General features: G+C 41.8%; 1 protein-coding gene across 1 annotated transcript in view; it reads left to right on the forward strand.

Moving 5' to 3' along the window:
* prkcea (protein kinase C, epsilon a) overlaps window positions 1–27,900 on the forward strand; it is a 200,174-nt gene that overhangs the window by 101,178 nt on the left and 71,096 nt on the right. The window contains exons 3-7 of the mRNA XM_060940221.1: window positions 17,322–17,487; window positions 23,547–23,581; window positions 24,968–25,056; window positions 25,178–25,307; window positions 26,745–26,887. Coding sequence (XP_060796204.1) covers window positions 17,322–17,487; window positions 23,547–23,581; window positions 24,968–25,056; window positions 25,178–25,307; window positions 26,745–26,887 — 563 coding nt within the window. The remainder of the gene's footprint in view (window positions 1–17,321; window positions 17,488–23,546; window positions 23,582–24,967; window positions 25,057–25,177; window positions 25,308–26,744; window positions 26,888–27,900) is intronic.

The following is a 27,900-nucleotide window of genomic DNA, read 5'->3' on the forward strand; positions in this document are numbered from 1 at the left end:
CTATCATTATGATCTTTACTATTATTCTGAGTATAGTGTCTATACAGTCATGGGAAAAATAAATTATGCCCTCCTTCAATTCTATGTTTTTTTTTAATTATTAGGGATTAAATAACAATTGTGTGGTCCTTACAAACTTCTGTAAACAAACAAATTACACAACAGATTTCAATATACAGTCCATTTTACCAAATAAACCATTAAACCATTATTCCGAAACCAGGTAGGGAAAAACGAGTACACCCTTCCCTTCCTGTTTTCATGGTTATTAAAAGAAGAACGACTTTATTGTCACTGCACAACAAAATTTTATTCATCATAGGAGAGCAAAGCCGCTGCATACATGTGCGCTGCCACACTTGGGCACTTCAGTCCAAGGCCGTCCCATGTTAACCTAACTGCATGTGTTTGAACTGTGGGGGAAACCGGAGCACCTGGAGGAAACCCACGCAGACAGCATGCAAACTCCACGCAGAACGTCCCCCGTCGGCCGCTGGGCTCAAACCCAGACCCTTCTTGCTATGAGGTGACAGTGCTAACCACTTATGCGACCATGCTGCGTACTCTCTATTAAGAGAGTAATCAGCAGCCAGGTGTTACTGATGAAATACGTGAGATTAGTTCATCCTCAAAAAGTGTGAATTGCTCTATAAAAGCAAAATTTTTTGCAGTTTGGTGTTCTGGAGCACTCAGGTGTGTGTCTACATCATGTCAAGAAGAACAGACATTAGCCATGACCTCAGAGAAGCAGCTGTTGCTGCTCCTCAATCTGGAAAGGGTTATAAGGCCATCTCCAAACAATTTCAAATTCAGCATTCTCTAGTGAGAAGGATTGTTTACAAATGGAGAGCCTTCGAGACCATTGCCAATCTTCTCAGGAGTGGGCATCCCAGCAAATTCAGAACAAGGTCAGACTATTTAGTGCTCAGGGTTATAAAGAAAAAATGCAAACGCTACATCATGTGACCTACAGGCTGAAAGCCCATTACATTTTATGTTCATGACAGCACACTCAGGAAAAGGCTGAACAAGTATGGCTTTTATGGAAGGGTGTCTAATAAAAAGCCCCTTCTCTCCAAAAAGAATATGGAGGCTTGCAAACTCACATCTGAACAAACCACAAAGGTTCTGGAACCACATCCTTTGGACTTATGAGACTAAGGTGGAGATGTTTGGCCATCATGCACAATGCCATGTTGGTGAAAACCAAACAGTCTATCATCACAAACCCCTCATACCAGCTGTCAAGCATGATGTTGATTTGGACTTGTTTTGCAGCCACAGGACCTGGGGAAACTTGTAGTCATTGAGACAATGATATACTTCACTTTATACCAGAATATTCTTGAGACCTTGAGAGGGTGTTAGGCCATTTGCCCAGCAGTTTAAGCTAAATTGAGTTAAATTAGCTCATGCAGGTGGTTTGGCAGTGCAGTGATTAGCACTGTTGCCTCACAGCAAGCCAGTTCCAGGTTCAAACCTACTGGGGCCTTTCTGTTACTCCCTTTCAAACCAGGTGCTGATTTAACTTGCAAACCTTCGAAGAACCAGTTTGCTTTTCCATGCCCAAGCCACCATAGAGCCACGTGATTACATCACTGTATACGTCTCCACTTTCCCGGCCATTAACCCTGCTGCTGATGACGCTAGCCCCGTTAGCAAGCTACTGGAACCAGTTTTCTAACAATCCTGTCACCAATCACATCAACAACAATAGCAACCTACATTGTCTCTTTTTTCTTCTTCTCTTTTATATTAGCCACTCTAGATGCCGTCGGCATATCCAACAACTCGAGGCTTTCCAGCAGCGCTGTTTAAGAAAGATCCTTAAACTAAGCTGGGAGGATAGAGTATCAACTATAGAAGTGCTAAGCAAGACAAACTGCGCTTCTGTTGAAAGTATCATCATAAACCGTCAACTGCGATGGATTGGACATCTTGTTCACATGGACGATTGCAGAATACTTAAGCAACTCTTCTACGGTGAGCTGGTTAAAGGAGTATAGGAAGACCCAGGAAGCGATTTAAAGATTACGTCAAAGACTCGCTAAAGAACTGTGGCATAGCTCCGTGCAACCTTGAAGAGCTTGCTGCTGACCGCAAAGCTTGGAGAACTATTGTTCATAATGGCGTGTCTAAATTCGAGCAAAATAGGCAATATAACATCAATCAGGCCTGTCTCAGAAGGAAATACCCTGAAGCTGCTGACGAGACAGCCCACAAATGCCGTGGGTGCTCCAGGCCATGTGCCTCTGCTGCTGGCCTTGCTGTTCATTCCCGCACACGTCACCCACCCATCCACCAACAGTCGTCGTCAGACACGACGTGTATATATGTATATGCTACACTAGCTCTGTTTTTTTTTTTTTTTAAATGGCAGTCACAAAGTTTTAGCTGGATTTGTTGGTCATTATAATCCTGCCCCTAGCCCCTGATGTAAGCGATTCTTGGTTCTAGACGCAGCAAAGTGTTGGTGCTGTTCTGAAACCAGTTTTCTTGGCCGAGAGCCATTTCTTTGGCTGTTGAACTGCAAAGAACTGGTTTGAGATGTTGTCAAGAAAAGTGGGCCAAAATTTCTCCAAAACAATGTGAGAGAATGATAAACTACAGAAAACATTTACTTCAAGTTATTGTTGTTCAGGTGGTTCTACATGTTCCTGAATTATAGGGTGTACTTAAATTTTCCCACCTGATTTCTAAATATTGGCTTACTTTCTGGAAACAATGACTACAGTTTGAAATCTGTTGTGGTTTTTGTTGTCATCTCCCGAGGTGGACAGTAACAAAGTACATTTACTTGAGTGCTTATGATTTTAACTTCACTACATTTGAAAGGCAAATATCGTACTTTTCACTCCACTACATTTCTGTCAAGGTCCTCGTTACTCGTTACTATGAAGCAGCTTTGAAAGTGGATGCTTTTTTTCTTTTCTAAAACGTGATTGGTTTTTTCGCAGGTGACACCGAGACAGCCGATCAGCAATCACTAGGGTCACGTCACGTCCATAGGCTGTATAATATCAAGATCAATGATTTCTCCGCAGCGTTATTTAACACGATCAATTGATGACAGAATGGAAGGAGGCGGTTCTTCTGGGGAATGCACACACCCATGGCTATACCTGGAACCCATGTTTCAGTTTTCTGAAAGAATTAAATAGTCATTTCATTTTAAACGTTTGCTATGTTTGCCGAAAACGTACCACCTCACGGCCTACAAAAACTCGCCATCCAAGCTGCGGAAGCATACTGAGGTATGTAAACATTTTATTCCAAGAGAAAGCTTGCAATGAAGTTGTGTGTGCTTTTAGAGCTAGCAATAATGTTGCAATAGCTATGCAGTCTGGTTAGTCAAATTACTTTCTATGGATTTTCCCGCCATGTTGCTACAACTTTGTCCACGGCTAACGTTTACACATAGCTAGTTAACTTGGACACTGTTAGTTAGCATGTAAAAACGGTGTTACGCTAACATGAATAACGTTAACTTATCTGAAGTCCTTTCAGAAATATGTTTTGGCATAAGCTTGCCAAATAATGTAGAATGCAGAAATCTTTCTTTTCTAGTCGCGTTAGCTACCCAATATGATTTCAAGTTTGAAAAGAGTTTGCTAGCATGTCAGGTGTAGCGTCACTGACTAGTTAGCTTAACATTAAACCACCATGGTGGCACAGCATGTGTTCATTTTGTGAATTCACATTTCTATCTTTGGTAACGGCGTTAGGTTTTGTAAGCGTTGTGTCAATAATACAACGATGCGTTGACAGAAAATGTACTTTTAATACTTAAGTATTTTTAAAAGCAAGTACAACCCCGATTCCAAAAAAGTTGGGACAAAGTACAAATTGTAAATAAAAACAGAATGCAATGATGTGGAAGTTTCAAAATTCCATATTTTCTTCAGAATAGAACATAGATGACATATCAAATGTTTAAACTGAGAAAATGTATCATTTAGAGAGAAAAGTTAGGTGATTTTAAATTTCATGACAACAGCACATCTCAAAAAAGTTGGGACAAGGCCATGTTTACCACTGTGAGACATCCCCTTTTCTCTTTACAACAGTCTGTAAACGTCTGGGGACTGAGGAGACAAGTTGCTCAAGTTTAGGGATAGGAATGTTAACCCATTCTTGTCTAATGTAGGATTCTAGTTGCTCAACTGTCTTAGGTCTTTTTTGTCATATCTTCCATTTTATGATGTGCCAAATGTTTTCTATGGGTGAAAGATCTGGACTGCAGGCTGGCCAGTTCAGTACCCGGACCCTTCTTCTACGCAGCCATGATGCTGTAATTGATGCAGTATGTGGTTTGGCATTGTCATGTTGGAAAATGCAAGGTCTTCCCTGAAAGAGATGTCATCTGGATGGGAGCATATGTTGCTCTAGAACCTGGATATACCTTTCAGCATTGATGGTGTCTTTCCAGATGTGTAAGCTGCCCATGCCACACGCACTAATGCAACCCCATACCATCAGAGATGCAGGCTTCTGAACTGAGCGCTGATAACAACTTGGGTCATCCTTCTCCTCTTTAGTCCGAATGACACGGCGTCCCTGATTTCCATAAAGAACTTCAAATTTTGATTCGTCTGACCACAGAACAGTTTTCCACTTTGCCACAGTCCATTTTAAATGAGCCTTGGCCCAGAGAAGACATCTGCACTTCTGGATCATGTTTAGATACGGCTTCTTCTTTGAACTATAGAGTTTTAGCTGGCGACGGCGGATGGCACGGTGAATTGTGTTCACAGATAATGTTCTCTGGAAATATTCCTGAGCCCATTTTGTGATTTCCAATACAGAAGCATGCCTGTATGTGATGCAGTGCCGTCTAAGGGCCCGAAGATCACGGGCACCCAGTATGGTTTTCCGGCCTTGACCCTTACGCACAGAGATTCTTCCAGATTCTTTGAATCTTTTGATGATATTATGCACTGTAGATGATGATATGTTCAAACTCTTTGCAATTTTACACTGTCAAACTCCTTTCTGATATTGCTTCACGATTTGTTGGTGCAGAATTAGGGGGATTGGTGATCCTCTTCCCATCTTTACTTCTGAGAGCTGCTGCCACTCCAAGATGCTCTTTTTATACCCAGTCATGTTAATGACCTATTGCCAGTTGATTTAATGAGTTGCAATTTGGTTCTCCAGCTGTTCCTTTTTTGTACCTTTAACTTTTCCAGCCTCTTATTACCCCTGTCCCAACTTTTTTGAGATGTGTTGCTGTCATGAAATTTCAAATGAGCCAATATTTGGCATGAAATTTCAAAATGTCTCACTTTCGACATTTGATATGTTGTCTATGTTCTATTGTGAATACAATAGTAGTTTTTGAGATTTGTAAATTATTGCATTCCGATTTTATTTACAATTTGTTCTTTGTCCCAACTTTTTTGGAATCGGGGTTGTACTTTAACTTAAGTAAAAATTTGGCTGTCCAACTTTCACTTGTATCGGAGTAACATTTTACTAGTGGGATCTGTACTTTCACTTAAGTAATGAAGTTGGGTACTTTGTCCACCTCTGGTCATCTGAGGTTAATTGTTTATAGACGTTGGTGGGGATCACACAATTGTTATTTAGGCTGTGATACATAAAAACTTAGAATTGACGGAGGGTGTACTTTCTTTTTCCCATGACTTTACGTATACACTGTTAGGTTCCTATATATTCGAAGCAGTTCTAATCGAGGATCATGTCTTTTGTCTGAGTGTGTGCCTGTGTGTTTGTATCTTTGTGTGCTGTATAGAAATGAGCTATGTTTCGTAGCTTCAGCATTACTCGCGGTTTGTAGATTTGTTTTCCTGCACTCTGCTCCATTATCCTCTCTAATCAGATAAAGCATTATATAAGCACATGTATCCTGCTGGAGTCCTCTTTTCCTTTGCAGCTGCCCTTGCTGCAAAGCATCCAACAACCCACATGCAAATATGAATTATGTTCCAGTAGAATACTGACATAAAACTGACAAAGAGGCTAACCATGAGTACGTGGCGCATATATTTGTAACAGTAGGTAAAGCAAGACAGAACACACACAACGTGAGTCCCCATTCCCAGGAGCTTTGTTGTAAAATGGGAGAATTGACTACTTTCACATTACCCATAATGCTTTGCACCTTGGGGGCTAACCAAAATATAAACAAACTAAAACAACACGGCGTCGCACACTGACAGTAATCTTTCAAATTTAAATCTCCCTAAAACCTTCAAAGAAGTGTCAAAAATAATTAAACCAAAGCTTAAAGAAATCTGCAAAGCCTTTTCTGTGGACTTCGAGAAATCAATCAGTTTAAAAAAAGCGCTTGTAAATATCGTATCGAACGCGTTGAACATTTCTGCTTCGGGTGACAGTGAGTCAGCAGCCTTCTTCGTCTGTCAACACAGGTGTTCCAACAGTTACTGACCTGCAGAAGTTAAAAGATTGGCAAGATCGACACTGATCATAGAAGAATCCACAGTGAAATCGTTTTTGCTGGGCGCTGGTTACGACAGGAAAGTCGTAAGAAAGTACAAAATGCTTCGTGCATGGGAACACAAGCAAGGAATTCACTCAGTCAAGTAAGCACTATAAACAGCAGAATTGTCAAATTTATTTTTTAAGTTGAAGTTGATTTTGAGTTCCTTCACTCTGATTTTCCTCGAGAACATACGCTACCAGATTACGGCAATCTTTGGGCTATTAGAGGAAGCTGTTAGGACTACAGGGTCAAACACTACAATCGATCTATCGACAGAAACGCTGAAGTACATGGAAGCTTACTGACACTGCATCGTCTGCGCTTTGTTTTGGGAGTTGATCCTTCAATAAAGTTGCCCTTTTCAGTTCTTTGACTTGTCCTTGTTTTTCAGTTTTCGCACTTTTTCACCTTTCAGTGCCACCAATGCCCTCGAGTTTTCAGAACTAGAATCAGGCTCATCAGTCATCAACGAGCCCATCATCAGATGTGACCGGAAAGAACAAACCATTCGGATACGAGGAATCGCCAACAATGAATGCCTTGCACCTTGGGGGGTAACCAGGTGCTATATTTGTTTACTAAGTCAGATACAAAGTCTGCGCTTTGTTTTGGGAGTTGATCCTTCAATAAAGTTGCCCTTTTCAGTTCTTTGACTTGTCCTTGTTTTTCAGTTTTCACACTTTTTACGACTAAACACAAAGACGGAGGGGTTGTAGGCTTCGTGACTTGGATCATCAAACTTTACTCCGCCACTGAAGTGTGCAGAACACAGTCGCGTGTTGTCTGTCGGGGTGAAATTTTGACAGGGAATTGTGTCTAACCACACTTTCGACACTTAGCCTCTTTAGGTATTCTATATAACTTTACATCAGGAAAAGTTGTTTTTCCCCGTGTGAATTCAAAGAAATGACTGGGGTTATCTGACTTAGTAAACAAATATAGCACCTGGTTACCCCCCAAGGTGCAAGGCATTCATTGTCGGTGATTCCTTGTATCCGAATGGTTTGTTCTTTTCGGTCACATCTGATGATGGGCTCGTTGATGGCTGATGAGCCTGATTCTAGTTCTGAAAATTCGAGGGCATTGGTGGCACTGAAAGGTGGGTGGGGTTGTGCCTCTTTCTCTTTTCTGCACTGTCGCTTGGTTTCCAGATTCGTTCTTCTATTCGCTTCAAAGAGTTCCATCCCTGTACGAATGATGTTTTGCCACTTGGTACGCTGTCTAGCTGCTTCCTCTCAGGTCTCGGGGTCTGTGTTGGGTGCTTTGAGGGTCTGCTTCAGCTGGTCTTTGTAGCATAGCATGGGGTGCCCTCGGGGGCATTTCTTTCATTCATTATGGGTGCGAAACATGGACCCTCTACCACCGAGACCTAAAGAAGCTGGAACGCTTCCATCAGAAGAAGCTCTGCACCATCCTTAACATCAGCTAGGAGGACTACATCACCAACATCACAGTCCTCGAAAGAGCCAGGGGCAACCAGCATAGAAGCGACCATCATGAAACACCATCTTTACGTCTTCGGTGGTTAGGTCACGTTGCCCACATGGATGAAACAAGACTCCCAAAGAGGATTCTCTTCAGCAAGCTGAGCACAACGGGGTCTGTGTTGGTTGCTTTAAGGGTCTGCTTCAGCTGGTCTTTGTAGCGTAGCATGGGGTGGCCCTGGGGGCATTTCCTTGTGCTCAGCTTGCCGAAGAGAATCCTCCTTGGGAGTCTTGTTTCATCCATGCGGGCAATGTGACCTAACCACCGAAGACACGAAAACGGTGTTTCATGATGGTCGCATCTATGCTGGTTGCCCCTGGCTCTTTCGAGGACTGTGATGTTGGTGATGTAGTCCTCCCAGCTGATGTTGAGGATGGTGCGGAGCTTCTTCTGATGAAACCGTTCCAGCTTCTTCAGGTCTTGATGGTAGAGGGTCCATATTTCGCACCCATAATGCAAGGCATTATGGGTATGTGAAAGTAGTCAATTGCTCATCCACAGTTCATACTGTAGCTTCTACACCTACATGCGAATGCAGATTAAAATTTTCATCAGACAAGAGCAACCAGCAGCCTGAAAACTTTGTGTCTGAGTCCAAACCATTTCACAACATAAACATCATGTCCAAATAAAATGCAGTCTGAGACGATCCTGTCCAATCCCGAATGTCACCAATAAGAATCCAAATAAACGCCAACATTCCTTCATAATAACACGTTACCTTTTAAGAATGACAGCTGTTATCAGATCACCAGTAAACAAAATCAAAATGGATAATTAATGTGAGTCAAATCCATGTACAAGGAAACAAATAATTACCTAATACACCCCTATACCACACACATTATGTGTGTATTATGTCTAAAATTTTGAATGTGAGTCAGCCATGGGGCGGCACAGTGGTGTAGTGGTTAGCGCTGTCGCCTCACAGCAAGAAGGTCCAGGTTCGAGCCCCGTGGCCGGCGAGGGCCTTTCTGTGCGGAGTTTGTATGTTCTCCCTGTGTCCACGTGGGTTTCCTCCGGGTGCTCCGGTTTCCCCCACAGTCCAATGACATGCAGGTTAGGTTAACTGGTGACTCTAAATTGACCGTAGGTGTGAGTGTGAATAGTTGTCTGTGTCTATGTGTCAGCCCTGTGATGACCTGGCGACTTGTCCAGGGTGTACCCCGCCTTTCGCCCGTAGTCAGCTGGGATAGGCTCCAGCTTGCCTGCAACCCTGTAGAACAGGATAAAGCGGCTAGAGATAATGAGATGAGTCAGCCATGGCCTGAGACATTTCTGTACAAGTCAAAACTGAGCTTGAAAACAGGAAAAGAACACGATGTAAAACATAGTTCATTGACGACAGTTAAAGTGAAGTCCTTCCCACACCATGTTGTGCATAGGGCGGCACCGATCTCCATTTCCATAGCCCTCGGCCTCTTGCCTATTGCATAGCTAGGGTTACAGTGGGGGGCGGGTCCTCTGGTAACCGCGAGAGTTTGACTCCCCACTCACATCTGTATTGCAGCGTGCCTTGCCAGACGGCAGTAGGTACCATTTTTATGATGGTCTTTAATATGACCCAACCGTGAGTAGAACGCACGATCTCTCGATCGAGAGGCGGACACGCTAACCACTAGGCCAACTTGCGGTTAGTTAAAGTGAAACTGAGTAGTGATTTTATACAAACTCTTCTCTGAACAGAATGGGTTTAATATCAGGTCCTAATGCCCATCTCTGCATGTACACGCACTTGCACTAAGAACTCAGTCCAGTAAATGCTTAGCCTGGGCCCGCCCATCCTAAGTGTGATGCAACACGGGGGGCTGTTGCGAACTTAGTCTGGCAAGGCAAGCTATCTCCAGCTCTTCCAAGCTCCCGAAAAATCGGGAGCCAATCAACTTTGAGCATCTCCAACGGCCCTGGGTAGAGGCGTGTTCAAGGCAGTGACGTAGTAGAACTGCGACCGGAAGCCATAGATTGTTTACAGAATCTATGCCGGAAGCGCTTCATTCACTAGAAACGTTACGAACATGGAGCAGCGGCAAGCCTTTGACACAGCGGTAGATGCTGTATTGAAAGCATTCAACGGGAAGTTCTCATTGAAAACGGAGCAAAGAGCAGCCTGTTACTCAAGCAGTTTCCGTCGCGTCACATACGTCAGAGGAAAGAGTGATGTGATTGGTTTAAGCTTCGTCACAGCCTTTTCTGGCTTCGACCAGTAGCAAACTGAGGCATTTCAGGGAGGCGGGTCAACCACGGGCTCTGGGAAACGGTTGGGCTTAATATCTATGCCAGACCAATAGTTCGCAGAGCTTTGAAGTTGCGTTAGCCAGATTAGTAAATGCTATTCTCCATGCATTGTGATGTCCCTCAGTCTACTGTATGTGATATGACTTGTTAAAGCACATGGCTGAGCAGAGCACATGCTGGATCAGGTGCTGTCAGGCCTCTGGTCTCTCTCTCTCTCTCTCTCACTCACTCACACACACACAGAGTGTAGAACCTTCAGGAGGGCAATTAGGTAGAGGAATGAAAGATGTGCTTGTTCTTATTCTCTGCTGCCTGTGGTGACTACAGACAGTGGATTTGAATGGCTCCGTTTTAAAGAGGGATATTTCAGCATAGCACAAGTGGGTGTGTTTCCTCATGCAGTTTACAGCTGGAGATGTTTCACCTTGCGTCTAAGAGGGTGTGTATGAGTGGAAGAAGAAAGGGTACACTACCCTTTTGCATGGTGACGATTCGTAGGATTTAAAGATGCTTTAAAGCTATAGTCAGTCATTACATGCTGTCTATACCACTTATCCGACTGAGGGTGAGCTGGAGCCGATCCCAGCTGAAACTGGGCAAGAGGCAGAGGTGGACAAAGTACCCAACTTCATTACTTAAGTCAAAGTACAGATCCCACTGGTCAAATGTTACTCTGATACAAGTGAAAGTTGTCCAGTCGAATTTTTACTTAAGTTAAAGTACTGAAGTACTTACTTTTAAAAATACTTAAAGCAGATATGCAGAACCTTTATTTTTACATAAATTTCTGAGTGGATAGTATCTCTTGTATGTTGCATACACTTGTGTTCAAAATAATAGCAGTCCAACACGACTAACCAGATCAATCACTGTTTTTGGTGGAAATTATATTACTACATGGCAAATAATTTACCAGTAGGTGTAGTAGAGTCATAGAAAACCAACAGACCCAACATTCATGATATGCATGCTCCTGAGTCTGTGTAATCGAATAATTAAGTGAAAGGGACGTGTTCAAAATAATAGCAGTGTGGAGTTCAATTAGTGAGATCATTCATTCTGTGAAAAAACAGATGTCAGTCAGGTGGCCCTAATTTAAGGATGAAGCCAGCACATGTTGTACATCCATTTCTCTCTGAAAACCTGAGAAACATGGGTCGTTCCAGACATTGTTCAGAAGAACAGCGTGCTTTGATTAAAACGTTGATTGGAGAGGTAAAACGTATACTGTAAAGAAGTGCAGAAAATGATGGGCTGCTCAGCTAAAATGATCTCCAGTGCTTTAAAATGGACAGCAAAGCCAGAGAGACGTGGAAGAAAACAGAAGACTACCATTCGAATGGATCGAAGAATAGCCAGAATGGCAAAGACTCAGCCAATGATCAGCTCCAGGGTGATCAAAGACGGTCTGAAGTTACCTGTGAGTACTGTGACAATTAGAAGATGCCTGTGTGAAGCTAATCTATCGGCAAGAAGCCCCCGCAAAGTTCCACTGTTAAAAAAAAAAAAGATGTGCTGAAGAGGATACAATTTGCCAAAGAACACATCGACTGGCCTAAAGAGAAATGGAAAAACATTTTGTGGACTGATGAAAGTAAAATTGTTCTTTTTGGGTCCAAGAGCCGCAGACAGTTTTTCAGACGACCCCCAAACACTGAATTCAAGCCACAGTACACTCTGAAGACAGTGAAGCATGGTGGTGCAAGCATCATGATATGAGGATGATATTCTCTTACTATGGTGTTGGGCCCATTTATCGCATACCAGGGATCATGGATCAGTTTGCATATATCAAAATACTTGAGGAGGTCATGTTGCCTTATGCTGAAGAGGAAATGCCCTTGAAATGGGTGTTTCAACAAGACAACGACCCCAAACACACCAGTAAGCGAGCAGCATCAGGGTTCAAGACCAACAAAATGAAAGTTATGGAGTGGCCAGCCCAATCCCCGGACCTTAATCCGATAGAAAACTTGTGGGGTGACATCAAAAATGCTGTTTCTGAAGCAAAACCAAGAAATGCAGAGGAATTGTGGAATGTTGTCAAATCATCCTGGGCTGGAATACCTGTTCACAGGTGCCAGAAGTTCTCAGAAACCGTGGTTATACAACTAAATATTAGTTTAGTGATTCACAGGAATACTAAATCCTTAAGATTTTTTCAGTTTATACAGTAAATATTTGGAGTTTGTAATGAAAAATGCAGACACTGCTATTTTTTTTGAATAGCCCAATGTTCATTTTTCTTCATTTTCTGTAAAGTAATTAAAATATTCATAAATTTTTCTTCATGTTTTGATGTAGAATATAATGTGCAGTGTTCCCAATGCATGGAAATAAAAACTATTATAAGGATTTTGAGCTTTACTCACGTTTTTAAACACACTGCTATTATTTTGAACACAACTGTAAATGGGAATAAAAATATATATATTTTTGAGAGTTAAAATCGACCGCAAAGTTGGCATTCAAGCTGCCCCGTTTGTTGAGCCAGCCAGCCCCGAGTGCGTGACGTCACAGCAGGAACCGGTTTTAAGGCCTCGGCCTTTGACAGCTATAGACCAAAGTCATATAAATAAAAATTTATGGTGAAAGTAAGAAATACCGTTACCGACTTGCTCAACTAAGACTGATTTGACTTCACTGATTGTGGGTTGACTCTCGTTAAAACAGGATAGGCGTTATAACTTATGCAACATACATGTACATGCATGCATTTTCACTGATAAAATGTAAAAGGCTAATTAAATAATCAGATGAACTGAGACAATCACATTCTGAAACAAATTAAATAATCTTAAACTGGTAACTTAAACACACAATACAAATTACATGTATTAATCTAAATGCAGGTAAACAACGAGTGTTGTTTTTTTTTATCGAAATGAGAGTCGGAGCTTACCCGTCTGTGTTCTCGCTTCTTGAAGGCTGATCTTGTGGCCGATTTGTTTTTGAAACAATCTGACTTTCAGTTGTTCGTTCAGTTCTCCGTTCATTCACTTCTTCCACTTAAGGGCGAGATGGCAGCAATATCCAGTTTAGAAATAAGACGGCTGCTCCACTCATTCACTTTTCTTCATACTGTGTACTCCGCCATTACTGCTCGGCTCAGACAATTACTCAAACCTGGGACGGAATGGGATGTCACTGGTTTTAGCAACAACCGCGGGGAGGTGACTGCCCGAGCGATATGTCTTGTACCGTTCCGTCCCGGGTTTTAGCAACAACTCGGCTTGGCTCACTCTGGGAGGACTGGTGCAACTGAACTCACTTTCGTTTAAAAAAAATAAAATAAAATAAATACTTTCCTTTTCTTGTAGTTTTCTTTTCCTTTAATTGTTGATACTGCACCCTCTTTCAATACAGGCTTATAGCCAACACTCCTCAACAGATCAGAGGTCTCGTACGAGTCTTCAGTAAAATGTGCAGAGCAGAGGAGAGACCATTTCATAGGTGCCCAATGTGCCCGTGAACTTCTCGCAAAACACGTCCAAATCTTTGCAGTTTGAACATTCTTGGGCCATAAATGCAACATAAATCCACCTTCTGTCATGTTGCTGCACCCGCCAGCAACACATCTACGTGGCATGGCGATAAATTAGCTTAAAATGGAGGATCGGAGTTGCAGTCAGCTCTGTGTTTTAGTATAGCGGAAATGGCGATGAGACCGATAGACTTCCTGCTGTGACGTCACGGAGCCAAGGTCATTCACTCAGACCGCTACCTATATAAATCACTTTAATTGTAAAAATTACTATATTCGATTTATTGTTCACGCTTAAAACTATTCCTGTGCCATTCTTGAGGTCTCAAGGCATTTATAAACGAAAGCGAGGCCATGGCTCTGCGTATCTGCTTTAAGTATTAAAAGTACATTTTCTGTCAATGCATTGTTGTATTATTGTCATAATGCTTACAAAACCTAATGCCTCTGAAGCAACCGACTGGATTTAGTGACTAACTTGTAGAACCTGTAAAATAAACACCTGGTAAAATGTTACAAAATGAAACACAACTGAACTGACAAAAAAAGAGCCACTGCCATTTTCATTTTTACATTTTTTTTATTTTAACACTGCTCCCCACCCTGACAAAGCAGCATGGTAGTTTTTTGACACAGCTCTGGTAGTGTGTGCACACATCTGTGTTAATCAGGAAGACAGTGGAATAGCTGTAAATGCAGCTTGCTCAGAAAATAAATATGCTAAAACATATTTCTGACAGGACTTCGGATAAGTTAACATTATTCATGTTAGCATAACTCCATTTTTACATGCTAAGTGTCCAAGTTAACGAGCTATGTGTTAACGTTAGCCGTGGACAAGGCTGTAGCAACTTGGCGGGCAAATCCATAGAAAGTCATTTGACTAACCAGACTGCATAGCTATTGCAACGTTATCGCTAGCTCTAAAAGCACACACAACTTCGTTGCAAGCTTTCTTTTGGATTAAAACATTTACATACCTCAATATGCTTCTGCAGCTTGGACGGCGAGTTTTTGTAGGCCGTGACGTGGTTCATTTTCGGCAAACAAAACAAATATTTAAAATGAAATTAATCTTTAATCCTTTCAGAAAACTGAAACATGGGTTCTAGGTAAGGCCATGGGTGCGTGCATTCCCCAGAAGAACCGCCTCCTTCCATTCCGCCATCAGTTGATCAACTGATCATGTTCAAATAATGCTGCGGAGAAATCATTGAACTTGATTTTATACAGTCTATGGATGTGACGTGACCCTAGTGATTACTGATAGACTGTTTTAGTGTCACCTGCGAAAAAACCAATCATGTTTTAGAAATAAAAAAGAAAAAACATCCACTTTCAAAGCTGCTTCATAGTAACGAGTAACGAGGACCTTGATAGAAATGTAGTGGAGTGAAAAGTACGATATTTGTCATTCAAATGTAGTGAAGTTAGTCATAAGTTTAAAAAAAAAACCTCAAGTAAAGTACAGATACTCAAAAAGTGTACTTACAGTGCCTTGAAAAAGTATTCATACCCCTTGAACTTTTTCACATTTTTCCACCTTACAGCCACGAACTTAAAAGTTTTTTATTGAGATTTCATGTGATAGACCAACACAGAGTAGCACATAACTGTGAAGTGAAACGAAAATGATAAATGGTCTTCAAAATTTTAAACAAATAAAAATTTGAAAAATGTGGTGTGCATTAGTATTCAGCTCCCTGTACTCTGATACCTCTAAATACAATCCAGTGCAATCAATTGCCTTCAGAAGTCATCTAATTCGTTAATAGAGTCCTACTGTAATTTATTCTCCGCATAAATACACTTGTTCTGTGAAGGCCTCAGTGGTTTGTTAGAGAACACTGAAGAACAAACAGCCTCGTGAAGACCAAAGAACTCACCAGACAGGTCAGGGATAAAGTTCTGGAGAAGTTTAAAGCAGGGTTAGGTTATAAAAAAATATCCCAAGCTCTGAACATCTCAAGAAGCACTGTTCAATCCATCATTCAAAAATGGAAAAAGTATGGCACAGCTGCAAACCTACCAAGACATGGCCGTCCACCTAAACTGACAGAGCGAGCAAGGAGAGCACTGGTCAGAGAAGCAGCCAAGAGGCCCATGATCACTCTGGAGGAGCTGCAGAAATCCACAGCTCAGGTGGGAGAATCTGTGCACAGGACAACTATAAGTCGTACACTCCACAAATCTGGCCTTTTTGGAAGAGTGGCAAGAAGAAAGCCATTGTTGAAAGACAGGCATAAGAAGTCCTGTTTGCAGTTTGCCAGAAGCCATGTAGGGGACACAGCAAACATGTGGAAGAAGGTACTTTGGTCAAATGAGACCAAAGTTGAACTTTTTGGCCTAAATGCAAAGCGCTATGTGTGGCGGAAAACTAACACTGCTCATCACCCTGCACACACCATCCCCACTGTGAAACATGGTGGTGGCAGCATCATGCTATGGGGATGCTTTTCTTCAGCAGGGACGGGGAAGCTGGTCAGAGTTGATGGGAAGATGGATGGAGCTAAATACAGGGCAATCCTGGAAGAAAACCTGTTGGAGGCTGCAAAAGACTTGAGACTGGGAAGGAGATTCACCTTCCAGCAAGACAATGACCCTAAACATACAGACAGCGCTATAATGGAATGGTTTAGATCAAAGAATATTCATGTGTTAGAATGGCCCAGTCAAAGTCCAGACCTAAATCCCATTGAGCATCTGTGGCAAGACTTGAAAATTGCTGTTCACAGACGCTCTCCATCCAATCTGGCTGAGCTTGAGCTATTTTGCAAAGAAGAATGGGCAAAAATTTCAGTGTCTAGATGTGCAAAGCTGGTAGAGACATACCACAAAAGACTTGCAGCTGTAATTGCAGCAAAAGGTGGCTCTACAAAGTATTGACGCAGGGGGGCTGAATACTAATGCACACCACATTTTTCAGATTTTTATTTGTTTAAAATTTTGAAGACCATTTATCATTTTCGTTTCACTTCACAATTATGTGCTACTCTGTGTTGGTCTATCACATAAAATCTCAGTTTGTGGTTGTAAGGTGGAAAAATGCGAAAAAGTGCAAGGGGTATGAATACTTTTTCAAGGCACTGTACTGTAAGTACAGTACTCAGTACTCAAGTAAATGTACTTTGTTACCGTTCACCTCTGGCAAGAGGTGGGGTACACCCTGGACAGGTCACCAGTCTATCACAGACAGACAGCCGATCACACTCATGGGCAATTTAGAGTAGCAAGTTGACCACATGTAGTTGGACTGTGGGAGGAAACCAAAGCACACCCACATACGAACATGCACACCCTAGTTGCCCAGGAGATTCGAACCCAGAACCTGCATACTGTGCCGTAACAGGGCTAACCACTACACCACCATGCTGCCCTGTTGTTGTTGTTGTTGTTGTATTTAGCCTGTGGTTCCATAGAGAGTTGTTTTCTTTTGATAATATAGTTAATTGACAGCGACCGAAACATGCAAAGATTGCTGCCAAACATTACAAAACTTAAAAATCACTTACCCTGTTTGTATGGCTCTTTAAGTCCTATGTAATATATTCTATAAGCTCAGTGTTTGGGATGTAGTGTTCCAGAGTCTGCGCTGTCACATTGTTTTCATTCTTGTGTAATTGAACCTTTGTGTCACTTTGTGTCTGATAGCTGCTGCGTCTGGGGAAAATGAAGAACGAGTGTTCCGTGAGCGCATGCGACCCCGTAAGCGTCAAGGGGCGGTACGCAGACGTGTCCATCAGGTGAACGGACACAAGTTTATGGCCACTTACCTGAGACAGCCCACCTATTGCTCCCACTGTCGTGACTTCATCTGGTAAACTCTCTCTCTCACTCTGGCATTCACATGCACACTAATATACATTGCCAATATCTGGTTACTGAACTGGTCATGTACAACCCCGATTCCAAAAAAGTTGGGACAAAGTACAAATTGTAAATAAAAACAGAATGCAATATACAAATCTCAAAAACTGATATTGTATTCACAATAGAACATAGACAACATATCGAATGTTGAAAGTGAGACATTTTGAAATTTCATGCCAAATATTGGCTCATTTGAAATTTCATGACAGCAGCGCATCTCAAAAAAGTTGGGACAGGGGCAATAAGAGGCTGGAAAAGTTAAAAGGTACAAAAAAGGAACAGCTGGAGGACCAAATTGCAACTCATTAGGTCAATTGGCAATAGGTCATTAACATGACTGGGTATAAAAAGAGCATCTTGGAGTGGCAGCGGCTCTCAGAAGTAAAGATGGGAAGAGGATCACCAATCCCCCTAATTCTGCACCAACAAATAGTGGAGCAATATCAGAAAGGAGTTCGACTGTGTAAAATTGCAAAGAGTTTGAACATATCATCATCTACAGTGCATAATATCATCAAAAGATTCAGAGAATCTGGAAGAATCTCTGTGCGTAAGGGTCAAGGCCGGAAAACCATACTGGGTGCCCGTGATCTTCGGGCCCTTAGACGGCACTGCATCACATACAGGCATGCTTCTGTATTGGAAATCACAAAATGGGCTCAGGAATATTTCCAGAGAACATTATCTGTGAACACAATTCACCGTGCCATCCGCCGTTGCCAGCTAAAACTCTATAGTTCAAAGAAGAAGCCGTATCTAAACATGACCCAGAAGCACAGACGTCTTCTCTGGGCCAAGGCTCATTTAAAATGGACTGTGGCAAAGTGGAAAACTGTTCTGTGGTCAGACGAATCAAAATTTGAAGTTCTTTATGGAAATCAGGGACGCCGTGTCATTCGGACTAAAGAGGAGAAGGACGACCCAAGTTGTTATCAGCGCTCAGTTCAGAAGCCTGCATCTCTGATGGTATGGGGTTGCATTAGTGCATGTGGCATGGGCAGCTTACACATCTGGAAAGACACCATCAATGCTGAAAGGTATATCCAGGTTCTAGAGCAACATATGCTCCCATCCAGACGACGTCTCTTTCAGGGAAGACCTTGCATTTTCCAACATGACAATGCCAAACCACATACTGCATCAATTACAGCATCATGGCTGCGTAGAAGAAGGGTCCAGGTACTGAACTGGCCAGCCTGCAGTCCAGATCTTTCACCCATAGAAAACATTTGGCACATCATAAAACGGAAGATACGACAAAAAAGACCTAAGACAGTTGAGCAACTAGAATCCTACATTAGACAAGAATGGGTTAACATTCCTATCCCTAAACTTGAGCAACTTGTCTCCTCAGTCCCCAGACGTTTACAGACTGTTGTAAAGAGAAAAGGGGATGTCTCACAGTGGTAATCATGGCCTTGTCCCAACTTTTTTGAGATGTGTTGTTGTCATGAAATTTAAAATCACCTAATTTTTCACTTTAAATGATACATTTTCTCAGTTTAAACATTTGATATGTCATCTATGTTCTATTCTGAATAAAATATGGAATTTTGAAACTTCCACATCATTGCATTCCATTTTTATTTACAATTTGTACTTTGTCCCAACTTTTTTGGAATCGGGGTTGTAAACAGAAGACTATGAGACCTTCTAGCTAAAAAAAAGTCATCTTTGGTACAAATGAAAGACAGCTCAAAGAAGGAGAGCATTATGTGAAATCTGTAGCCATAAAACTCCCTCATCAATGTTTACCTTTTAACCTCATGAGAAGCCAGAAACCTTCAGTCAATTGTCATGAAATGCAAATCATGATGGATTAAAAAATATATAGTTTGTTTTGTGTGTCAATAAGGCAGAACAATTTTTCTGCTAAAATAAATGTGATTATTAGTTGACTCCTGGAGGCCAGAGTTTTCCTGTTATTGAGTTACTGAAGTGCATTTTGAGCATGTTGATTGAATTACTGTCCAAATTGTATTTTTGGCAGTTATCAGATTACTTTGAGCATGTAAATGTTCTCTCTCTCTCTCTCTCTCTCTCTCTCTTTTTCTCTCTCCCTCCCTCTCTCTCGTGCTTTCCCATCTACCTCATGGGATTTCCATCCACCTGCGTTTATGCAAATATCTGAATGGTGAGGGTGATGCCAGAAATAATAATACTAAAAGAAGAGACCACAAACAAAAACACACCTTGGGTGTCCTATCAGTGCAGAAACAAAATGATAAAGGATGATGGAAACATATATAGCCGATAGGTGCGTAGTACCGAGTCGGCTATAAGCCATGTACGACGAGATTGAGTGGAATAACCAGGGGTTAAATTGGGATTGGTTATGTGGGGGGGCTCTGCCTCGTACCCGCCCCTGCCCCCGCCGCCCTGCCCCAATATACCTTTTGGAAAATAACCCTCTAATTTGATAACCATATCATATTGCAGAGAGATATACACCTTATCTGTGTGTTGTAGGCCTATGTGTGTCTTGTAGTGCCCCCCTACACATTATGGCAGTTTGAATGTAGATTGGTTGGCCAATGTAACAGATTGTACAGGTTGTTGTACATTGGTTTGAAGGAAATGATTAGTGGGGGGTCTGGGGGTCCTCCCCCAGAAGTTTTTTATTATCATACATGTTATTTGCTGAATTCTGGTGCATTTTAATAAGTTGTTAGCTGACTTTACAGAGGTAGGTTGAGCAACATCATGTTAAATCTTGTCACATGCCTACAGGTGAAAAATGTGAAGGAGAAATGTTCAGTGAGAAAATTTGAAGGCTTGCACAATCTTAAACCAAAACAGTTGATTTATTTTGGAGGATAAATGTTAAATATGCCAAAACACTGTCAGTCAAATTGTCAATCAAATATATTCATGCAGTGAATGCAACCAAATACAAACAACACTATAACATTGGAAGCATTTATTATTATTGTTATTATTATGTATTCAATTATTTATTTGGCATGTGGTGCTTTTTGTATTGTCTAGAACATACATAAGATGAGCATATTATAGCAGCAAAATAGAAGCACAATCATTTGAATGCAGCAAAAGTTTTGCTGCATTCAAATGATTGTGCTTCTATTTTGCTGCTATAATATGCTCATCTGGCGGCACGGTGGTGTAGTGGTTAGCGCTGTCGCCTCACAGCAAGAAGGTCCTGGGTTCGAGCCCCGGGGCCGGCGAGGGCCTTTCTGTGCGGAGTTTGCATGTTCTCCCCGTGTCCGCGTGGGTTTCCTCCGGGTGCTCCGGTTTCCCCCAAAGACATGCAGGTTAGGTTAACTGGTGACTCTAAATTGGCCGTAGGTGTGAATGTGAGTGTGAATGGTTGTCTGTGTCTATGTGTCAGCCCTGTGATGACCTGGCGACTTGTCCAGGGTGTACCCCGCCTTTCGCCCGTAGTCAGCTGGGATAGGCTCCAGCTTGCCTGCGACCCTGTAGAAGGATAAAGCGGCTAGAGACAATGAGAATGAATATGCTCATCTTATGTATGTTCTAGACAATACAAAAAGCACCACATGCCAAATAAATAATTGAATACATAGACCATATGTGATATGGTCTGGTGCTAACCAGGCTACCAGTACAGTACCTTAAATTAACATTTTAACAGACATGTTGTTTGCTGCCCACCTTTTGAAGAAATCTGTAAGCTTCCTCCTCTTTGCTTTCCTCATTTTTAACCTTTAGCTGCTGACCTCTAAAAATCCAAGACAACAAAATTTATTAACCTTCTTGTATAAAAGTGAAATTGACTGTATCGACAGTTAATTAAGGCTAGAGCACAAGACGAGTGTTTTGTTTATGTTTGCCAAAGGTAGTTAACTTGAGGCAACATTAGGCTCAACTTTTGGTCAATCTCAGTAGCTAACTTTAACTGACATCTCCCCCTTCCCCCTGGCTAATTTCTGTCGATAACTGGGGACTATGGAAATTGAACTCGCCAAATGCACAGACAGTTCGTTCAAGCACCTCTGATGGATTAGGATCGTATGCAGGTAAAAGGGGAGACGGTGTACGGAGAAAATTATAAACAAGTCACAACGCTGAAACACAAGCCCAAAAACCCGCAAACCACGACTTCTGATTTTTTTTTAAAGCGAGCTCACAAAAAAAGAAACCCCAAAGTCGCTTATAAAAAGCGGAATTGGCAACCCACGCAGTGTTCCAGAAACCAGAATCTCTGATCGCAAGTTCTGTTCTAAATAGCTTTGACAGGTCGTCTTGTTATCAGGAAAACTATGATCTATCTCATAAAAGTCATGGGTTTATTGATTAATAAAACGATATTTAATTATTCAGAACTGAAAATCGTAAAAAGGGTTTGTTGCTTTTGATGTGTGCGTGATTATATGCCATCCGCTCCGAGCTTTTGTGCCGGGGCTTAGCCCCGGACAGCCCCGGCCCAATTTAACCCCTGGGAATAACTGTTTTATTCTCTCCACATTCACTGGATTTTGAGAAACAGAGCTTTTTTTTTATTTGATAAATAAAATCTTTGTACAATACGTTCAACAAAATCATTTCCGCTTAGAATGTAAACAAACCAGCAAAATGACAGTAGCAATTTGTGAAAAATGCTATAACAATAATTCTTAGGGGGAAAAAAGATATGTTCTTACCATCAAATACTTTTATTCCATTTTTTCCCCTTTTTTTTTGTATTTTTGGGGGTTTTGTTTTCGAGTAGAGTTTTTATTTCATCCTCGGTTAGTTCAGCAAGACGCTCCGCCGTTTTGTTTTTCTCTACTCACGGTACAGTATATGAGCTGATATCCTAGTGATAGAGTAGCCAATCAGAGCACTCATATCCAGTAAATGTGGATATATATATTATATATACACACTACCGTTCAAAAGTTTGGGGTCACCCAGACAATTTTGTGTTTTCCATGAAAACTCACACTTTTATTTACCACCATAAGTTGTAAAATGAATAGAAAATATAGTCAAGACATTTTTCTGGCCATTTTAAGCATTTAATCGACCCCACAAATGTGATGCTTCAGAAACTCAATCTGCTCAAAGGAAGGTCAGTTTTATAGCTTCTCTAAAGAGCTCAACTGTTTTCAGCTGTGCTAACATGATTGTACAAGGGTTTTCTAATCCTCCATTAGCCTTCTGAGGCAATGAGCAAACACATTGTACCATTAGAACACTGGAGTGAGAGTTGCTGGAAATGGGCCTCTATACACCTATGGAGATATTGCACCAAAAACCAGACATTTGCAGCTAGAATAGTCATTTACCACATTAGCAATGTATAGAGTGGATTTCTGATTAGTTTAAAGTGATCTTCATTGAAAAGAACAGTGCTTTTCTTTCAAAAATAAGGACATTTCAAAGTGACCCCAAACTTTTGAACGGTAGTGTATGAGGGAGAGAGAGAGAGAGAGAGAACATTTACATGCTCAAAGTAATCTGATAAATGTCAAAAATACAATTTGGGCAGTAATTCAATCAACATGCTTTATACACACACACACACACACACACACACATTGAGCCTCAGCTCGAGTTATCTTTACAGGTCTTTATCTTCTCCTACATTTACCTTCTGCTGTATTTAATATTGTGTACTATAACCTGCTGTGATATAGTCATCTTATTTAAGCAAATCCCTTTGGGACACAATAAGGTGTGCTGATGGAGTACACGGACAGCTGTGGATATTTTTACTCCTCTGTTGTTTGGTTCTTTTTTTGGTCTCAAGGCCATACAGTTATCCAATTTGCATAACTGTGTGTCTGTGTGACACCAGACAACAGTGTTTCTGTGTGTCACAACACAACGTTGTCTTTTTTCCGCCATCAGTAAGCTCATTAAGTGTGGTGTGACATTTAAATTTTTTTTTTTTTTTTAGCAAACAGCATCCTCTACTGCTCACGACAGGCTGTACACCTTCTGGGCTGTGATTTTGTGATGTGGAAAATTCAGACATGTATACGCGTTGACAGAGTGTGATATCTGGTTCATCTAACATGTGTTTTCTGTGTTCATTTGCAGGGGTGTATTAGGAAAACAAGGATACCAGTGTCAAGGTTGGGACCTTTCACCTTTCCATGTGTGGTTAACTTTCTTTACACTTTCTAAACCCATTTTCCATAAGAGAAAGACAAGATATTCAGGCTTCGACTATAAATAATACAGTAACTATTCTTGTAGCAGAAGACAAACTTTCCTTTAATACTCTGAAAGTGATTTTAAAAGTAGACGGCCTTTCGATTTCATAAAATCAGTGAAATTTAGTTCCCTCTGAAATTTGGTCATTGTGATATATGTTTATTTTTGTAGTATCTTTAAAAAACAGGCCATTCTGTGGCTGGGAAGTTATTTAATTTGAGGGGATTCCTGAGCAAATAATGTGTATGAAATTGCTCGCTTCGCGCAGTCAAGCAGACAGAGGAAGTCCGTGTGCGCATGCGCAGGTTTACCTGAGTCGTCATCATCTTCTTTTGGGTTTTACGGCAGCTGGCATCCACAGTGTTGCATTACTGCCATCTACAGGTTTACCTTTGAGCGTGCACTGACAGTTCCATCATTCTGTCGCTAAACGAACAGCTGATCACACCGAGGTGCTCGCTGACCACCGATATTTATTAGTTTGGTCCTGCATTTCCTTTCGTTTGCAACATAACATCTTTTCTTCTCACTTTCCGTTACTGTAGTCGGTCTTTTACGTTTCATTCGCACACTCACGTCCACCATTGTTCTCTCCTGTTTCAAATTTGTATCCCACAATGTCTTGCGGGCGGCATGGTGGTGTAGTGGTTAGCGCTGTCGCTTCACAGCAAGAAGGTCCGGGTTCGAGCCCCGTGGCTGGCGAGGGCCTTTCTGTGCGGAGTTTGCATGTTCTCCCCGTGCCCGCGTGGGTTTCCTCCGGGTGCTCCGGTTTCCCCCACAGTCCAAAGACATGCAGGTTAGGTTAACTGGTGACTCTAAATTGACCGTAGGTGTGAGTGTAAATGGTTGTCTGTGTCTATGTGTCAGCCCTGTGATGACCTGGCGACTTGTCCAGGGTGTACCCCGCCTTTCGCCCGTAGTCAGCTGGGATAGGCTCCAGCTTGCCTGCGACCCTGTAGAACAGGATAAAGCGGCTACAGATAATGAGATGAGATGAGACAATGCCTTGCGCAAACGGGGAAAGCCCACTACGTCATGCATGATGTAGTACCTTGAATGAGGTCATGGTGAAGCAAGAAAAAAATGGCAGAGAATTTAGGGCCATGTGGCTCTAAATTCATTAATTGCTCTTTTAGGAATAAAAAAAGTTATAAAATCGGAAGGCTGTGATTCGAATTCAGTAGCTTTCAGTCCACTAAACAAAAATAATTGGCTGTCAGGGAAAATTCTTTTTATGACCTAAATGTGAAAAATCTGAAAGGCGGTCTACCTTTTATATTAACTTTTTTTTTTTTTTTTAACAGTTTGTACTTGTGTAGTCCATAAAAGATGCCACGAGCTCATCATCACAAAGTGTCCTGGGCTAAAGAAGCAGGATGACACTCCAGAGGAGGTCAGCATCCACTTTAATTTCATAGGCGTTTATAGTCAGATATATAAAATAAAGTTTTTCCAGACCAATGAATCCAGAACTAATGAACAGCGAGTATTCTGGATGTCATTTCTGTCCACAGGTTGGCTCTCAGCGCTTCAGTGTAAACATGCCTCACAAGTTCAGTATTCACAATTATAAAGTACCGACCTTCTGCGACCACTGCGGCTCTTTACTTTGGGGGTTGATGCGGCAAGGGCTGCAGTGTAAAGGTAAGGCAGTTATTAAGGGTGTTGTTGTGTTGAAGGAGCAGTTCCTAACTTTTCAAGCTTTGTTTTGTTTGTTTGTTTTTTTAATTTTTGATAATGCAAGAAAAAATTGAGAATATTTCACCTTATCTGAATCCACATTCTGATAAAGCTATGTCATTAATTCAGCTCTGTGCTGACTGGAGGCAGAGCCTATTGTAGGGTTGGAACTGAAAAAAAATGTACGTGGAATTTTAATTGTGGCAATCGTGCACGGCAATTTGAATCAGAGTTTTTGATGCATCTTTTGAAAGTATGTGATTGTTACAATCCTAGAAAAACATAAATATCACAAAGACTATTTTATTTTATTTAGTTTCACTATTTCACTTGTTCTTGAAACAAGGACACATCCTATCATTAATTGCTTGTGCCTATGATCATGTCTGGAGTACGCAGGTCTGAGCTGAATACAGTTGTAGATGAGATCAGTGAAACCGTTCCTTGATCAAATGAAGAAATTCTTCTGCTTTTCATATCAAGTGTGAGAAGGTTGGGTTTTTTTTTTCTTCCTCACACTTGAACCCGAATGAATGTGAAGCAGGAAGCTGTTAGATATTTCTGTCTGTAGCTGATCAACAGTTGTGTATCTCTAATGTGAAAAAATGTTCTCGGGCGTAGGCATTTGGGTAATGAGTGCAGTAAATGGTTGATCTTATATGCATGTTATATTCACATAAAATGTGATTTATGCCCAACTTGTAGCATTAAGCCACTAGGATGGAATAATTACTAGTGAAAATAATAATAATAAGGGCGGCACGGTGGTGTAGTGGTTAGTGCTGTCGCCTCACAGCAAGAAGGTCCGGGTTCGAGCCCCGTGGCTGGCGAAGGCCTTTCTGTGTGGAGTTTGCATGTTCTCCCCGTGTCCGCGTGGGTTTCCTCCGGGTGCTCCGGTTTCCCCCACAGTCCAAAGACATGCAGGTTAGGTTAACTGGTGACTCTAAATTGACCGTAGGTGTGAGTGTAAATGGTTGTCTGTGTCTATGTGTCAGCCCTGTGATGACCTGGCGACTTGTCCAGGGTGTACCCCGCCTTTCACCCGTAGTCAGCTGGGATAGGCTCCAGCTTGCCTGCGACCCTGTAGAACAGGATAAAGCGGCTAGAGATAATGAGATGAGATGAGACATTCATCAGATCTAACCAGAGCCAGCTCGGGTCAGCTCCTCCTCCTTCAGCAATCATGTGTACAAACGTTATTTGAGTAATAGTGCCCCCTTGTGGGGGATCTTCAGCTTATTATACCTAATTCGGTTATTAGGTTCATAAAGAGTTCATTCAGTGGCAGCTCCAAGGCTGGAGGTAAATCAAAACATTCATGTTGGAGATTCACAACCACACAGAGGCTCTCGAGGCATTTTCCTACATCTCTCACTGTTTCTCTGTCTGCCCACGTTTCAGTTTGTAAAATGAATGTTCACCGGCGTTGTGAGACTAATGTAGCGCCTAACTGTGGGGTGGATGCAAGAGGGATCGCTAAGGTTTTGTCCGATCTCGGAGTGACACCAGACAAAATCTCTAACAGCACCCAGCGCAGGAAAAAGGTAAATATAGCTCAAGCTGTAAAACCATGATAATATTACGATAAACCATACTCACTGGGAATTTTATTAGGAACACTATACTGATACTGCGTAAGGCCTCTCTTTGCTCTCAAAACAGCGTCAGTTCTCCATGGCATGGATTCCACCAGATGTTGGAAACATTCCTTTGAGATTCTGGTCCATGTTGAATTGACTGCAGTTCCTGCAGATTTTTCAGGTGCACTAACAAACTCTGAATCTCTCGTTCTACCACATCCCAAAGGTGTTCTACTAGACTCAGATCCGGTCACTGGGAAGGCAACTGAAGAACATTGAACTCATTGTCATGTCCATGAAACCAGACTGAGACGACTTTTGCTTTGTGACATGGTGTATTACTGTATCATGCTGGAATTAGCCATTAGAAGATGTGTAAATTGTAGCCATGTATAGATAGATGCACATGGTCAGCAACAATACTCATTTAAGAAATGATTGATTGGTATTAAGGGACCCAAAGTGTACAAAGAAAACATTCCCCCCATCGTTACACCACCTCCACCAGCCTGGACTGTTCTCACAAGGCAGGTTGGGTCCATGGATTCATGCTGTTAGCACCAAATTCTGACTGTAACATCTGTGTGCCTCATTAGAAATCGAGATTCATCAGACCAGGCTATGTTTTTCCCGTCGTCGGTTGTCCAGTTTTGGTGACTCTGTGCCCACTACAGCCTCAGCTTTCTGTTCTTGGTTAACAGAAGTGGAACCCAACGTGATCTGCTCTTGTAGCCCATCCACCTCAAAGTTTGACGTATTGTGCATTCTGAGATGCTTTTCTGCTCACTACAGTTGTACAGAGTGGTCATCTGGCTTACTGTAGATTCTCTATCAGCCGAATCAGGTCAGTCTGTCCATTCTCCATTGACCTCCCTCATCAGTAAGGTGCTTCCATCCGCAGAACTGACGCTCATTGGATGTTTTTAATTTATTGCACCATTCTGAGTAAACTCTAGCGACTGTTGTAGATGAAAATA

Source organism: Neoarius graeffei, chromosome 14 (genome assembly GCF_027579695.1).
Source record: "Neoarius graeffei isolate fNeoGra1 chromosome 14, fNeoGra1.pri, whole genome shotgun sequence".
In the NCBI taxonomy this organism is placed as follows: Eukaryota; Metazoa; Chordata; class Actinopteri; order Siluriformes; family Ariidae; genus Neoarius; species Neoarius graeffei.